This window comes from Podarcis cretensis (genome assembly GCF_951804945.1).
Source record: "Podarcis cretensis genome assembly, chromosome: 16".
NCBI classification, from domain to species: Eukaryota; Metazoa; Chordata; class Lepidosauria; order Squamata; family Lacertidae; genus Podarcis; species Podarcis cretensis.
The window spans coordinates 42,072,860-42,090,010 of NC_137186.1; the positions used below are offsets into that span (position 1 = coordinate 42,072,860).

The window sequence follows — 17,151 nt, forward strand, 5'->3', positions numbered from 1 at the left end:
ACCACTGGCCTGTGGCCCTCAGACCAAAAAGGGTTCCCAATTCTTGCCATAAATGATCCAAAGGGAATAAACTGAGCTGCACGTACTTTGTAACCATTTTTCCACTTCTCATCTAGGAGCTCCTCAGCTTGGATCTTCCGGGCAACGTGGTCTCCCAGGCCGGCCAAGACTATCTGCCTCAGGAAAAGCACCTGTGCTTCTGATGGGGGCTTCATTTTGGGATCGACAAAGAAGCCGGTGTCCGAGCAGACTGAATTCACTTGCAGCAAAGGGAAGAAAGAGGTCAAAAATCAGGAGGCCAGGCTAAGTTAACATGGCCTAGGTTGTGACTGAGGGGCAGCCTCTGTACAAAACTCAGAAAAATAACAAATGGGCAAAAGCAAAGGACAACTGAAGGAAAAGCAACATTAGTTCACAACAGCTTATGCAGCAACCCAGCACTGAAGCAAGGCCTGTTTTCAAATTTGGGGGAGGCTCTCAGGGGAGGAGATATCCCATGGGGAAAATATATTTACTTCATAAAATGTATACACCGCTTAATTATTTAAAAAACATTCAAAGAGATTTACAAGAGATAAAACAGTAAAAGAAAAATAAAAACACAACCATACTTTAAAACATCCTAAAGTATAAATACTAAAACAGATTAAAATTACCTCAACTTTCTAAGCATCTGGGAAGGCTTGTCTAAACAAGAATGTTTTAAGCAGGTGCTGAAAAGAATACAATGAAGGCACCTGCCTGGTCTCAATAGGCAGGGAGTTGCAAAGTGAAGGGGCTGCCACACGAGCAAATTATTACAAATGCGGGAAAGTTATTATGTGGCACCTGCAGTAGTGACTATTCTGCCAATTGGATGGGCACATGTGGAGTAAATAAGTGTCACAATCAATTAGTGAGTCTTTTTAAGGTGTCACAAAACACTTTGGCTCAGTTTGAACATCGCAAACAAGGAATGCAAGGAAAATGAGTGAAAGGAAAGCAACATTTCAAGAAGTATTTTTCTGGACATTAGGCCCCAACAGCTGTCTGCACTCAACTGGAAGCCGCGGAAGACGTTTGACTTCCAAAAAATGTTTGCAAACCGGAACACTCACTTCTGTGTTTGCGGCGTTCAGGAGCCAAAACGTTTGAGTCACAAGGCGTACGGGATCCAAGGTACAACTGTACTTATCATGCTTAAGATATATAGAGTGTTATATTAGGGAGAAAGAAAAAAAAGGTTCTACCCCACAAACTCTTCCTATTTGCGCAATGGACCTTCCCTGCCTCTGTTACACCAGAGTGCCCACTGAATCTCTTCTGGGCTTTTCCCCAGCCCACCATAGCAGACGCGGGGAAACAGGAAGCAGACATGGAGAAGGGAAGTTCCACTGCATAAGTGGAAGGCCTTTCAAGAACGGGACATCCCAAAATCCTGTGTTTTCATGCGTGTTTTTGATTGTAAAACAGCATAATAAAATTACTAAATGTTAAGAAAAGAAAAAAGGAAGGAAGGAAGGAAGAACAGAGCTGATTCTTTGGCGTCCCCCCGACAAAGGACAAATGTGGCTTATTCCATAGAGGCAGAAAACAACAGCTGGCTCCCGGGGTATTTACCTGCAGTTGTCAGCTGCCCACGCAAGCGCCTGATTTCCACCATGGCTTTGTAGCGCAGGCCGTTTGCCTCACAGAACCTAGGCGTGCACCCAGCATACTCACAGGCGCCCACAGCTCCTGGAATAGAAGGGCAGCATCGTGTGAGGAATTCGGCCAAAACCAACGCACAATTAAAAAATACGGAAAGATAAAGGGAGAGCAGAAGAGCGTACCTAGCATGACCATGAGGTCTCCCAGTTTCTGAGAGGGCCCTTGTCCAGCCCAGATCCGCTGCATCTGCACCACGCGCGCCCTTTTCCCCTTGAGCGTCTCCTGCTCTTCCTCGCCAGTGGCAGGCCTGCAGCAAAGGGAAGGCACAACCCAGCATGAGCCAGGATCCCTCAGCAAAGAACTCACTTCCCATTGCGAGGTGGTCTGTGTGAACCTGAACTTAGGATATGGTTTATCTCAGTAGATTGTGGCATAAATATAAGATTGACAGGACTCTCATATGACAGGAGACACTCTCTGATGAACTCCAGTAACCATGAATCAAGCCTGATTCCAGCCACTTGCTGAAAAGCATTCAGGAATATCCTGAGTTCACACATCTGACTTAAAGGTTAACACATACAAATTTATTTCCAAGTACAGGATACTCCTCAATGGTCCTCAATGGTTGTGTGATTGGAGGGCAGGTAGCAGGGATGCCCAGGTTCAGAAAATGGCCCTCTGTCTTTCAGCCTTTGGTTAAACAAACACAATGGCCAGTTTTAACCATTTCTTACTACGTAGTCTGAAAGGCATTATGGAAATTGTAGGAATCCCTCAGTCCACAGCCCCCTGCCCTTTCCACTGGCATGCCTGGCAACACGATTCAAAGTTTGTTAGCTCGCATGCCTCCAACAGGACAGAACTTGCCCAGCGCTCCCAGGACTCAGCACCTGTCTGCTTCGCCTTAAGGACAGGTAACCCCCCCCCCTTCTAGTGTGGGTTTAGAACAAAACTGTCCTGCCCGTGCATCTGTAGGCTTCTTAGAATAGTTTGGGAATCTTTTACTCTTTATTATTCTTATTTTGGGTAAATCTTATTTATTGATTTTTCACACAAAAAATCCCAAACAAAACAAAAAGGACCATATATTACTTTATCTGTGAACTTCCCACCCTCCCTTCCATGGTTGCAATATTTACCCTTAGATGCTGCATATTTCACATATACTATTCAATACATCCATTTTAATCTACTGAATTTATCTTAATAATTAATGCTGATGCTCATATTTCAAATCCTGCTTGTGTTTTCATCTTGCTATAATAGTTGTTTAAATACTAATAAAAAGGTATCCAGTCCTGGAATCTTTTATTCTTTAAGGTATGTATGTCTTTTGCTACCTGTTCAGGCTGTAACTCTGCTGCCTAAAGCAGCATTTTTATATATTTTCTGCTACTCCTGTTTTATATAATAAACCAAGCTTTCTTCATTTCTTTGTGAGAGAGCTTCCTGTGGGCATAAGGTCAAGGGTTAACACACATCCATAACAAGAGCGTGGCATAACTCAAGCAGAAGATCCCAAGCCTCTGGGCAGGGTGTATATGAACTTACATGGGTGCTGGCTGTGCACATACTTTCTAAGGTTGCAATCCTATACATTCTTTCCTGGGAATAAGCGCCTGGTTTCAAATAAGGATGGAGGGCAAATCTGGTAGACACAAACTCACCAATTCAATTGCCCCAGACTTATAAGTGGATTGGAGCACAGCTATCAATCAGATCAGTATTTCTCCAAATTTTGCAATGCAAAAAAATTAGTTTAGGGTTCAAAAAAATGCATTCGAAAATCAGTATTTTATCGGAAATACATATTTTAGGGGGAAGTGCAATGACAAAGCCCACAAAATGCATTAATTTACGGAAAGAATGCATACAAAGTGTGCACTTTAAGGAACCTGTGTACAATTTAAATGCAAGTTTTTCCTGCATGCTTTTTAAAAGCTGCAAAAAAAGGACAGAACTATGCTTGGGTGCATGCAGAACTGACACTGAACAGAAATAGACTGATACATCTTTCCAAATTTATGAGTAGACATGCATAGGATTGCAGTGCAGGACACTGCTGAATCTCTACCACATATACTTGTTTTATTAAATTTGTGACTTGTGCTAAAAAAACAGAAGCAACTTATGTACAACTCATGTGCTCAGCTGGAGGCTACCATTATTCATCACAGGGTGACCAAGGGCTGTGTGTCCTCAGCAGCACAGTGAGAGGAATTGCAACAACTTTCAGAGGTGCAATTCTTTACCGCCAATGAACTACCACCAACGGGACCAGACCAAAGGGGACCATTCCTTTGGGCCACCAGTTCAGAGAGTGGCAAGTTTGTTTGTTTGTTTGTTTGTTTCCTTCCACCCCACCATTCTTCCCAAAGGAGTCAAGGGCAGCAAGCAGCAGACACAGACATGGAGCCAACGCCCAGCACTTCTGTTGGGGGAACGCTCACCTGTTAAACTCTTCAAAGAGTTCCCGAACCGTCAGGGCTGACACTAAGGTGATGACATATGGGAGGCAGTCCTGCTGTTTGCTCAAGGCAAGCATCTTTGCGTAACGGGGAGCCACAGGAAAGGCTGCCATTGTGGCCCCCAGGGGGCTGATGGGGCAGGTCAGCTTTGCTTCTTGCAACTTTTTCAGCCTGGAAGAAGGGAACAGGAGTGAATTCCTAGACCAGGCCTCTCTTGACTTAGTGCCCTCCAAATGTTGCTTTTAGAATTTGTATTTTTGGTGTGCTATTTATTTCGTTTATCATGTTGTTCACTGATTTGATGGCCACAGGCAATGGTATGATTTATGCAGTTGTAAAACAAAAACATAATTTTTCTGCTCTTTCATGGTAGCTCAAAAGAACGGTGCAAGATGGCCACCCCACTCTATCCAATGGGAGGGATGGCTCTGCACAATGGGAGAAAAGAGAGAAAGCACAATCCACCAACCGGCATAGTTCAACTTGGTTTTTCAAAAAAGCAACAAAGACAGCAACAATCAGTAAAAAGTCTACCTTCCAGATTTGGAGGGTTCCTGCAAGGCTCCAAGGGCTATCAACAGCTCCTCAGCAGCAACTAGCGCTTCCAGCGGCGGGGGTGTAGGAAAGGGAAAATTGACCACCTGCAAACACAAAGATGACGACACACCCGGCATGAACAGGTGAGATGCCCAAGAACTGAGTAAGATGGGCATGGAATAACTTCAGGCTTGTGGGGTCTACTCACATCATCACCACCACTAGAACCCAGAGATCCACTGACCAGACCCAGGTGCAGAACACTGGTTAAGAAATGGGGTGCCTCAGTGTGCATGCATGGCCAGTGCAGAAATTTGGTTTTAGTACCAGAACGTAGCATAAGCTCCTGCGACACAAAAATCCACTCCTGGTTCTACCCCCACCCCAACAAACTCCTACCTTAACCTCACTACAGATTTCTTCTTCCCAGCAGCATAATTCAAAAGGGGAGGGGGGATTTGCTGCTATTAATAAACAATTGCCCATCCCCATCTGTCTGCAAGCCACCTTCCAACTTCAGCAGTGCTGGAATTCACCAAATAGCGGGGGGGGGGGGGGCAGGCTGCTGACCAACTTATTTTAGAGGGTGGGCCAATATTACCTGGGGGTTTCAGCAGAATCACAGAATTGTGGGATTACAGAATCATAGAGTTGGAAGGAAGCCCCAGGGTTAACTAGTCCAACCCCCTGAAATGCAGGGCCATCCAAGACAGATGGCCACCCAACCTCTGCTTAAAAACCTCCAAGGATCTCAGGAGAGGCCACCACCTCCCGAGGGAGTCCAGATTTAAACCTTTTTCTTGTGCTAATTAGAATAGCAATCTTTCGAAAGTTAGCTTTCTTTTTTTCTAACAAAAAGAAAATTAAATATTATATACACACAAAATCATTAAATAGGCTTTGTCTCCGAGGCAGTTTCTAGGTTTCAGAATGATGGCCCACATAGAGTCACAATCGAACATAAACCTGTGGGGGGTCTACTTCCTCCCTGACCACTGGTGACGATAGGCTAATTTAACCCTTTGACTTGATCCTTGCACCTGCAATTTGCCTGGTGGGAAAGCTCCCATAGTGGGACCAAAGGGTTAACGCTCCCCACACCTGCAATCTATTTTTCAAAAAGGAGCCGGGTGATTGGTGGGGAAGGGCTGTAGCTCCGTGGCAGAGCATCTGCCTTGCATGCAGGAGATCCCAAGTTGAGCCCCCAATGGCATCTCCAGGCAGGGCTGGGAGAGAACCATGCCTGAAAGCCAAGAGAAAAGCTGCTAGTCAGTGTTGACAACCCTGGGATAGATAGATGGAGCAACCAGTGGCCTGATTCAGTATAAGGCAGCTTCCTATGTTGGTGTCCCATCTAGTTCAAAGCCCTTCCCCACCATGCGGCGCCCTCCGGTTTTGAACTACAACTCCCATCAAGCCCAGGCAGCATGGCCAACTTATGACGGGAATGACATAATCCAAGTTGCAGAAGGAAGGCTGCCCTAAACTGACTCCCACCTTTTCAATGTTTAGCGCTTTCATTTGCAGGATTAAATCTTCAACAGGTCGCCTGGTAATCTCAGGAGAAGTGAACTTCTCAAAGTCACTGAAGACAGCCGAAGAGTAAAGCCTAGAACAAAAGAAGAGAGGAAGCCGGGGGCAGGGGGATTAGCAGCTGCCTAGAAGGCTTCAGAAATATACTACTACACAGCTTTTGCTCCCAACTGTTGAGACCAGCTAGAGATGTGAGCCTCCTGGATTGTGCAGGGGTGCTGCATTCTAGCTGTCTGAAACCCAGGAGAGCGCCTGCCAGTCAGTGTAAACAATATTGAGATAGATGGACCAGCGGTTTTAGGATCACACAACATAAAAGAAAAATAGGATAAGGCAGGAAAAGGAAATCAAGCAAACATTGGTATTGGTTCTTAAAGATGCAATTTTTAAAAATAATGTCCTGCTAGAATGTAAACAGTTGGGGGCTCTTTTACACAGGGAGATAAAAAACGACCTTCTACTGAGGCAGACCAATGGGTCCCCCCAGCTCATGACTGTCCACACGGACTGGCAGAGGCTCTCTGGGGTTTCTGGTAAGGGGTCATTTGCAGCCCTACCTGGCAATGCCACCGGGGACTGGACCTGGGATCTTCTGCATTACCCACTGAAATTGCAGCCCTTTTACTTTGGGAAAGGGCCATAGCCCAGTGGCAGAGCATCTGCTTTGAGGGCAGAAGGTCCCAGGTTCGATCCTTGGGATCTCTAGACAGGGCTGAGAAGGGCTTCTGTAGAGGAAACCGAATGCTGACGAATTTTGTATTCTGAGGAGACAGGTTAATTGGTTCGTACAATTATTCCCCCATGCTTATTGTCAAGGGTTTTTGGTTTGCTTTATGCTCTTGATTTGCTGCTTGTGCTTCTGGGATGTGGAAAGATCCACTTGTAGCTGAAGCTTGAGTGCCTATCAGCAATGGTGCAGCTGCAGGATCAACTAACAACCCTGGCCCTGTATATTTGCCTAGCTTAACAGGTGGAAGGAATTTAGATATTAGGCCAGCCAGCACTTGGCAACTCTGGATCTAAGGCAGGCACAGGCAAACTCGGCCCTCCAGTTGTTTTGGGACTACAACTCCCATCATCCCTAGCTAACAGAATCAGTGGTCAGGGATGATGGGAGTTGTAGTCCCAAAACCACTGGAGGGCCGAGTTTGCCTGTGCCTGATCTAAGGGGTATAAATCTCCCTGGTGGGGTCTGATCTTCAAGCTTTGATCTTGTTGGGTGCTGTGTACTGTGCTGCTGGAGTCTCCCCCTTATCATTCCCTGATAGCTGAATGGGGAAGTATTTTAACTTGCATATGCTATATTATTCTGCTTAAAGACTGTTTTGCTGCTTTTTATTCTGCATCCAAGTCTGCTACTTAATAAAAGTGAGGAACTTCTCTCCACTTGTGCTACTGCCACTGAATCCAAAAGAACTTGCATTTAGCAAAACAGCCCCTGGCTGAAACCTTGGAAAGCCACTGCCAGTCAAATCAAATATTTGTCGTTACAGTCAATGATCAGAATTGCCACTGCCAGTCAGTGCAGACAATATTGATCTTGAGGGCCCAGCGGTTTGACTCAGCAGAAGGCAGCTTCTTGTGTTCCTACAGAGAAGGGAAGTCAGCTGACCTGTAACAGTGGCCAGGCTCTGTGCGCCCAGCTCGGCCGGCCCGCTGGTTGGCAGATGCCTGAGACGTCCAGGTGACTCTGAAAGATGAGACTCCAGTGACTTTGTCGTAGAAGCGTTTCTTGACCTTCCCACAGTCGACCACGTACTTGATGCCCGGGATGGTCAGGGATGTTTCAGCCACGTTGGTTGCTACAACACAGAGCCTGGTCCCAGGAGGATGGGGCCTAAAAACCTGGAGTACAGAAATAAAAGGGGGGGGGGAGATCCTAGAAAAATCACCCAGGAATATGGAAACTGATGCCCACAACTTATAAATTCTGCAAGTGAGGCATACAACAAAGTGATGCAGCATCCAGTGCTCAGGGCTCTGCCCAGCCAAGCCCTCCTTCCAGGGTATTCTATTTTATTCCCCTCTCTGCCAGCTTTCTGCCAATTCCTACTACTCAGCATTCTGTGCCCACTGAGCATGCTTGATCCTCACTGGGTTGGTTCTCAGGTGTTTTTTGGGCTTCTGCAAACCTGCCCAAACCATTTTCTTGTGTATGGGTTTACGGATGTTTTATAAAGGATCCATACTGGGAGAATGAGCTCATGGGTACATTTTCTGAGGAGCCAGGGAAATGAATCATTACCTTGGCTTGCTTTTCTGGTGCCAGCAAGGAGTAAAGTGGAAGAACATAAAGGGGGAGGGAGGAATCTGGGTTCTCACCTGTACACAAAATTAAAAAACACACACAATAGTAATAAGCAACAGTCTGCTGGCTGTCCAACTGACTTCACCATTTGAATCAACAGCCCCACCAGCACTCTACATTTAAAGCAGTATCATAACGCTTGGAACAGTCCTTGCTTCCTCAAAGAATCCTGGGAACTGTAGTTTGCAAAGTGTTGAGAGCTGTTAGGAGGCCCCTATTCCTTTCACAGAACTACAATTCCCAGAGTGGATTAACTGTCAGTTCCTCTTCACAGGGAACCCTGGGGAAACTTTGCAAAAATGGTGTGATTTATTTGGAGTGAGAAAGAAAATGCAACAAACAGAACAGAGCAGGATAAATTAGGGCACATCGGCCGAGCATGAGACTCTTAACTGAGCCCCATGTTGGGCGAAAGATTCCTGCACTGCAGGTGGTTGGAACTAGATGACCCTCCCAGTCCCTTCCAACTCTCATTCTATGATTCTATATGCCATGACCGCTCAATGATAAAGTCTGGTCCGAAGATGTATAAACACAAGCCAGCCTCAGGGGTTGGTATATTTGGGCATCTTGCCAGCGAGGGACGTCTCTGGCAAGGGACCCCCCTAAGCCTGCACCTGTTCTTCATCACTGCAACCCACTCGCTTCCTCACCAGCCTCTTCCTCTGACCTGAGCAACTGCGTCGGGGAGGAGGAGGAGCAGAAAATGCCAGTGCCCGCTTGCTCACTGACTTTCTGCCTGGCAAGCTAGTGGCAGGGTGGGGAAATGCATGAGGAGGAGTGGGGCAGCAGCAGATGATGACAGGAGCGAGGAAGGCTCACTGAGGAAGTCTTGCCCACGGGCCCTGCAGAAACTGAACCAACACTGCCTTAGCATATTTTCCAAGATGCCAATATGCTGATGACACTCAGCTCTATCTGCTGATGGATGGCCACACCAACTCGACCCCGAACACACTGACCAGATGCTTGGAAGCTGTGGCTGGATGGTTTCGTGGGAGCTGATTGAAACTAAATCCTTCGAAGACAGAGGTCCTATGGCTGGGTCGGGATGGCATGGGGATGAGGGACCAACTGCCTTCTCTTGCGGGGGCCCAATTAGTGCCATTGCCTTCCGTTAAGAGTTTGGGTGTAATCCTTGACGCCTCCCTTTCCATGGAGGCGCAGGTTACAGCAACAGCTAAGGCGACATTTTTCCACCTTCGCCGCATCAAGCAGTTGGTCCCTTACCTTTCCCGCCCCAACTTGGCCATAGTGATCCATGCGACGGTCATCTCCAGGCTTGACTACTGTAATTCGCTCTACGCGGGGCTGCCCTTGAAGCTGTCCCAGAAACTCCAGCGGGTACAGAATGCTGCAGCGAGGCTCCTCACGGGGTCTCTGCCATGGGAGCATATTCACCCAGTGCTTTTGAAGCTGCACTGGCTCCCGGTGGAGTACAGGGTCAGATTTAAGGTGCTGCTTTTGACCTTTAAAGCCCTTCACGGCCTAGGACCCTCGTACCTACAGGACCGCCTCTCCTGGTATGCCCCACGGAGAGCCTCAAGGTCCATAAATAACAACACCCTAGTGGTCTCTGGCCCTAAGGAAGTTAGATTGGCTTCAACCAGAGCCAGGGCCTTTTCAACTCTGGCTCCGGCCTGGTGGAACGCTCTGCCTCATGAGACCGGGGCCCTGCAGGATCTGATTTCTTTCCGCAGGGCCTGTAAGACAGAGTTGTTCTGCCTGGCCTTTGGCTTGGAGCCAATTTGATTCCCTCCCTCCCTCTCTTTTTTTTTCTTTTCCTTCTCCTCCTGCGATGAGGCTACATTTTAATGTTCCATTATTTTAATGTTGTATTTTATTTTTGTTTTTAAGTTGTAATCATTCATCTTGTTTTTATTATTGCTTGTAAGCCGCTCTGAGCCCGGCCTTGGCTGGGGAGGGCGGGGTATAAATAAAAAATTATTATTATTATTATTATTAAGAGGCAAACCTTCTTCCAACCCATCATCTCCATATTCCAGGTCGAGATCTGAGCAAGCAGCGTCAGCATCTTCTTCAGCTCCTGCATCTCTGTCTTCATCTCCTTCATCTACTGGCATAACAGAATAGTTATCCAGATCTATTTTGGGCAGCACCTGAAAGGATCAGGAGAAATGCACAAAGGGATCATGGCTTTCGAAGGCTGAAATTCAGAGCACATACAGGCACAGAGAGGCAGTGGTTTCTGAAACACTATTGCAAAACAGACCTGGTCCCCTGTGGTTGACATGAGGCCCATGGAGGTGTCATGGAGGGGATGGTCGGATCCTGAGGAGGAATGTGAGGAGCTTGGAGAGTTAGAGCTGGAAGACCCTCAGAGGGTCCAAGTGGGATGGGAGGTGGATTTCTGTCAGAGACTGGCTGGATGAAGAGGAGTGGTGAGAGGCAGCAGCCAGGGAACCCGAGGGAAGCCTGAGGAGGAAGGTTCAGAGCCAGGGTGGTGGTGGGACACTGAGGACAGATCAGAGGGGGAAGGAGGGGAGGAATGGTTGGATGCTGAAAAGGCAACAGCAAGAGGTGTGGAAAGCAGTGAAGACTCTGCTGATGAAGCAGAGGAGGGACAGATGCTGCACCAGCATCCCAGGAGCTGGGGGGAAGACTAGAGGTAAGTAGAAGGTGAAGAGCTTCTGTCCTGGCATCTGTTTCACAGGGGCCAGTCCTGTGCGTTGGCACTGTTGCCTTGTATGTTGCTTTCTTCAATGAAGAGCTAACTTTTCTGCTTGCACCTTCTTCTTGAGTGCTGACCTGCATCTGACCCAGCCCTGAGAACTTGGGACCCCAATAAGTGTCTGGGACTGGGGAGGAGGCAAATGTATTGGAAATAAGGAGCATTTTCATGCGTCTGGGTCAAAAGGCTGTTAATCTGGGGGTCCCTATTGTGATGCAGGGAAGTGGTGAGGAATCTGTCCCTATTTTGGCTTGTAATAGTTTTCCCAGTGTGCGTGTGCACATGCGCACACACATGCGCACGCACACACACACACCAGGTGTGGGGCAGCGAAAGAGATGGCTGCAAAGGAGCCTTGAACTGCTCCTCAGTGCCTTTTAAATTTGGTGCCAAATGCAAGGGTTCCACTTGGGAGCCCTCAATCAAAGCATACCACATTCTTTTTCCGTTTGGATTTCTTAAATCTTCGTATTTCTTCAACCGAATCCTCCTTGTCTTCACCACCTCCTGGGAAGAAGAAAGGAAGCAGCATCTACATCAATATTTTTACTTAAGAAAAAGGCTCACACCTTTTGGATTGTAGTAAAGCCTCTAAGCAGTTTACTATATTTATTATCAGTGAAAAGAGTTTAAATAATTAAAAACATTTAACGATAACTAAAATTGACAGTAAAAATGATTAAAACACCTTTAGGTTTGCCTAAACAAATAGGTTTCAAGCTGGTGCTGAAAACAGTACAGTGACAGCACCTGTCAAAGTATAGGTCCCTCAATAACACAAGCAAAAAAACCAAGTCACAAACCAAATACAAAATTACATCTCTCCCCAGTGATATTGTGAGGGGTCAAGCTAGGCTGCCTTCCATCACAGTAATTTCTGAAGTACTTAAAAATTATATATATTCGGAATTTTCAAGAAAATTCATTGGATGTTTGCAAGTTCTAGAGTTAAGAGAAAAACATATTCTTTATCCACTTTTCCATGCCATGCTGAATTTTATGAACTTTTAACAAGTCGCCTCTCACTCATTTTTCTTCTAAGCTAAAAAGTACCAAACCCTGCAGCTTTTCTTCATGGGGGAGTCGCTCCAACCCCTTGATCATTCAGGATGCCTTTTTCTGAACCTTTTCCAGCTCTAGAATACCCTCTTTGAGTTGAGCTGGCCAGAACAGTACAGAGACTCGAACTGTGGTCACCAGCATTTTGATATTGGCAGTTTTATTTTTAATAGAGCAATGTAAAGGGGAAGTGCAGCCAGTTCCAAACAAGTTTGCTGTGTGAAACTGGCATAAATGTCTAGATCTGTGCTTTGCTGCCCTTGGTGGTGAGCCATGGAGAATTGCAGCGCGAAAAGTTCCCTGACTGAAGGCGTCCTCCCAGACTTCCAGGGTGGCTTCACCCATCTCCGCAACCCATTGGTTCTCCCTGACCTGGAGGATATGCAAGCTTCCAGGCCAGGTTTTGGCACTGCCAGGTTAACAGCCAGTATTGGTCTGGCCTGCCAGGGTGCTATACTTGACTCTTGCTCAAATGCATGCTTCGCACCCAGGGCGCAAAATCATTCAACTCTGGGATTGCTGTTTTCCCTGCCACTGGACAAGGAAAAGCAGTGGCTGTCAGAGAAGTAACTTCTCACACAAATTCTGTCCCTCAAGGACTTGAGGCAGGCCACGTGCAAAGGCTTGGAGAATGCTTTTAACAAATATGCTTTTTGGAAGAGTTGCAAGACTGCATTTATTGAGTTGGTACCATGCCAATTATTTGGGATTTTAATACAGAAATACCAATGCGTTTCTCTGAGGGCATCCGTTACCTTGGGGTGCATTTTTGCGGAAAGGGAACGATTTCCTCAGCCTCCTACACAGTGAATGTACTTCAGCCTGGCCAGTGAGGAACACCAGGATGCCCCCTGCAAGAAGATAAAATATCTTAAAATTAGGCCACAGGCATTGTGGAAGCGGGAAATGTGGCAAGAAGCACCAGTGTCTATGCTTTGAAATAAAAAAAATAAATTGTGACAGTTTTTATGAAGAAGACATTGAATAATGTTTTAAGTCACAGAATTTTGTCACATCAGGGCAACATCTGTACTATACATTTAAAGCAGTGTCATCCCGCTTTAAACAGTCATGGCTTTCCCCCATAGCATTCTGGGAACTATAGTTTCTTATGGGTGCTGTGGGTTGTTAGGAGGCCCTCTATGCCCTTCACAGAGTGGTTGAATTGCCAATCCCTCTCCTCAGGAGATTTTCTCCAGTTCAGGCAAGTCTCTAATTTGTTGGGACAACTAAAATATTCTTGCAATTCAGAAAGAATTTCAGCGTACTGAAACCATAAAGTGTTCTTTCCTGCACCCACCTCTTAACCTTTAAGTATGTAATCATACGCCTCCGGCTCACTATTTATCTAAATTAAAAAGCCCCAAATGTGGCCAAGTTCCCTCCCGGGAGTGTTGTTTTCAGCCCCCTGATCATTCTGCCCTTTTCTGAACCTGCTCCAGGACATAAAAGAGAATCACTCCAGTTCCTTATTTGAAAGCTAATTTTATGGTTTTTGTTACAGACAAAGGTCTGTGCCAGTCAGCTTACCTGATGGCAACATTCGGTGAATTTTACAGACTTTCCGGAAACATTCTCCATTATAATCATCCAGTGGGGTCCTTTTGTTAAAATGAACTGCCACAGGAAATTGCCTTGCATCCACCTACAGAGAAAACAATACAGGTAAAGAAAGAGCAGTTGCCCAGAACGACAAAGCATGTCTATTTAGACCTGGGGAACCTCTGGCTCACAGGTCCCTTTTGGCCTGCCAGGGGCTCCAATTTGGCCTGTGAGGCCATTTCCTCCAAACCACACCCACCCACCCGTGATGCCAGCTAACGGGCAAGAAGATGTGGTTTAATCCTGCATTGGCTCTATGCCTCCAGCAGGGAACAGGATCATGAAGCCAAGGCAGCAGGATTTAATCTCTGCTCTTAAATGAGCAGAGATTAAAGCCTTCTCAAAACAGAAATATGATGGGAGCTCTTTTAAAATGGTTCTCAAAAGTGTTTTTCTTTAAGCTTGTGCATCCCACCCTGCTGCTTGCCCACTCTCAGGAGAAGTCCAGGAGCTGCGCTTCTGAGAAAGCTGCAATCTCCACTCCTGAGCTGGAGACCGTCGTGCCTGAGGGAATTATTGCTAAAAAAATTATACTGCCCTATACCCACAAGTATAGACAGGAACCTCCCAGACTGCCAGGGCCACAGGCCAGACACGGACACTTCCTTGAAGAACCAGGTCCCTCCCCTCACCAGCCCTGATACATGCCAGGAGGGAGGCTATGGGAGGAGGAGGAGGAGTGCCCGTGCTCAGGCCTTTTAGGGCTCAGCAGCTCTGTCCAGGGGATGGAGTCTGGGGGATGCAGTCCAGAATCCTTTGACCAGCCCTGCTCCCCTCTCCAGGCTTGCCACTTTCCCTGGGGCCTCTGGTGTTGGAACAAAACGTGACACCAAATCCAACCACTATCACCAGTTGAATGTCACACTGTTACCTGTATAACAGGAGGAGGACTGGCAAACAGTTTCTTGTTGGTGGTGAAATCTTCCACACGCAGTGTGGCAGACATGATGATCAGATTCAGCGGATGTCCTTTCTGTCAATGTGTAAGAACAAAAACACAGGCAAGAAGGCAGGAGTTTTGCTTGGTGGAGATAAGATGTAGCCAAATCTGGAGGAACTTGATGTAAGATCTTTGAAGACTGTTCAGAAACTGCCCACAGTATTGTAGCAGCTGAATGACAAATTAACTAGGCCTATGAGCATATTATGCTCAAAACCTATTTTTGAGATTTCCCCCCAAAAAGCTCAACAACTTTGGCAACCCTACCTTATCTGTTCCTGGACCAAATTTAAAGTGCTGCTATTTATTCATTCTCTTACTTTCAGCATCAATGTGCCTTCTTTTCATGCAAAGTTTGCACAGAAGTATTAAAATAGTAAGAATCAAATGGAAACTGTGAAACATCAGCTGTGAAACATCAGTTTAAGGAGCACTGGAGTCCTAGTATTTTCAGTGCGTGAATGTAAGATCAAGCACATATGATTACAGTGGACCCTTGGGTTGTGAATGTGATCCGTGTGGGAGGCACATTTGCAACCCGCAGCGCTGCATCTGCGCACATGTGGGTCACAATTTGGCTCTTCAGCGCATGTGCAAGTGCCGAAACCCAGAAGTAACCCATTCCGGTACTTCTGGGTTTGGCACAGTGTGCAACCTGAGAACACGCAACCTGAAGCGTCTGTAAACCGAGGTATGACTGTATTTGTAAAAACCAAAATAATCAAATGTTAGAATGCTATTGATACGTAACCCCCCTTTCCCTCCTTACCTTGGCTCTGAGTGGCACAATGCGTGATAAAAGACCAATCAGGATATCCGTATAGATGCTTCTTTCATGAGCTTCATCGAGAATAATGACCCGGTACTTGGACAACAAGAAATCCTGGGAAGACCAAAAGGGTGGGTGGGTGTATGAGGAATACCACAACCACACATCAAAATTCAACCAGACTTATCAACTGATTTGATCTTTAAGGGGGAATTTGTGGCTCAAAACCTGCATGTGGGTCTAAGCAGGCTGGGCTGTTGGGAGTGGCAATCAAAAACATCTATGCCCCTAAGCCACTTCTTCAAACTGAACATGGTTCTGAGGACCTCACAAGGAAGTGCAAAACCCTTCTCTCATTCCTGAATCTGAATTTGGGTTGTTTTTTTGCGGGGGGGGGGGGGGGGGGACCTGTTGCCTAGTGACTCAGTCAATGACAACCCAACCAGTTCAGCTCCACCCTGAGCTATCTCTTAGCCACCCTAAACCCAACCTGGTGCCTTCCACATCTTTTGGACTCCAACTCCCATCAGCCTCAGCAAGCATGGCAGATGGCCAGAGTAATGAAAGTCTGGAGGGCAGCAGGTTGGGAACTGGCTGCGTCTAAAGTATGTCAATGTGTTAAGAAGTAGCATTGCATAGGCACAGCTGCATTTTGTTTCTGAAAGGAAGAACCACACCATACCTTCTGGATTTCCTTCAACAACACACCATCTGTCATGAATTTGATTTTGGTGTCATCTGTCACGTTTCCTTCATAACGGATTTGGTATGAAATCACCCTGAGGACAGAGGATGAAAGGAACTCTGGGGTCAACCCAACATCAAACAAACCAGCACTCTAGAACAGGGGTGGGCAACCTAAGGCCCGTGGGCCAGATGCGGCCCAATCGCATTCTCAATCCGGCCCACGGAATCAGCGTGTTTTTACATGAGTAGAATGTGTCCTTTTATTTAAAATGCATCTCTTGGTTATTTGTGGGGCATAAGAATTTGTTCATATTTTTTTCCAAAATATAGTTGTCCCCCACAAGGTCTGAGGGATGGTGGACCAGCCCACGGCTGAAAAAGGTGGCTGACCCCTGCTCTAGAGCCACACACAGTCATAGAATTGTAGAGTTGGCAGGGACCCCAAGGGTCATCTAGTCCACCCCCTGCAAGGCAGGAATCTCAGCAAAAGCATCCATGGCAGATGACCATCCAACCTCTGCTTAAAAACCTCCAGTGAAGTACGTAGACTCCACTTCTGATGGAGTCTGGTCCACTGAACAGCTGTTACTGTCAGGAAGTTCTTCCCGATGTTTAGTCGGATTCTTTCTTGCAACTTGAGTCCATTGAATTGAGTCCTACCCTCCAGAGCAGCAGAAAACAAGCTTGCTGCCTCTTCCATGTGGCAGCCCTTAAGATATTTGAAGATGGCTATCATAACTCCTCTCTGTCCTCTTTTCCAGTGTTTGGAAGTATGACCCACTAAAATATTTTAGACCCATGGCACTTGCCTTTTCAACATCGAAGAGAATTGTTACACCGCCGGGACCTGGCTACAACTCCCTTCTAACTCACACCTCCTTATAGCTACAGCTGCCTGCCCCATGGACACAACATCCCGCCCCA

General features: G+C 46.6%; 2 protein-coding genes across 3 annotated transcripts in view; one reads left to right on the forward strand and one right to left on the reverse strand.

The window, feature by feature from the left end:
* The window catches only part of AACS (acetoacetyl-CoA synthetase), a 415,323-nt gene that overhangs the window by 289,069 nt on the left and 109,103 nt on the right, over positions 1-17,151 (forward strand). The gene's annotated exons all lie outside the window — the stretch shown is intronic.
* Positions 1-17,151, reverse strand: part of DHX37 (DEAH-box helicase 37) — a 33,462-nt gene that overhangs the window by 8,462 nt on the left and 7,849 nt on the right. For both annotated transcript variants that reach the window (XM_079957753.1, XM_079957754.1), the window contains exons 7-21: positions 16,223-16,319; positions 15,541-15,654; positions 14,703-14,804; positions 13,760-13,874; positions 12,985-13,080; positions 11,604-11,677; positions 10,454-10,598; positions 8,416-8,492; positions 7,783-8,015; positions 6,135-6,246; positions 4,635-4,741; positions 4,083-4,271; positions 1,812-1,936; positions 1,600-1,716; positions 87-259 (exon numbers count right to left, since the gene is read on the reverse strand). In XM_079957753.1, coding sequence (XP_079813879.1) covers positions 87-259; positions 1,600-1,716; positions 1,812-1,936; positions 4,083-4,271; positions 4,635-4,741; positions 6,135-6,246; positions 7,783-8,015; positions 8,416-8,492; positions 10,454-10,598; positions 11,604-11,677; positions 12,985-13,080; positions 13,760-13,874; positions 14,703-14,804; positions 15,541-15,654; positions 16,223-16,319 — 1,876 coding nt within the window. The remainder of the gene's footprint in view (positions 1-86; positions 260-1,599; positions 1,717-1,811; positions 1,937-4,082; positions 4,272-4,634; positions 4,742-6,134; positions 6,247-7,782; positions 8,016-8,415; positions 8,493-10,453; positions 10,599-11,603; positions 11,678-12,984; positions 13,081-13,759; positions 13,875-14,702; positions 14,805-15,540; positions 15,655-16,222; positions 16,320-17,151) is intronic.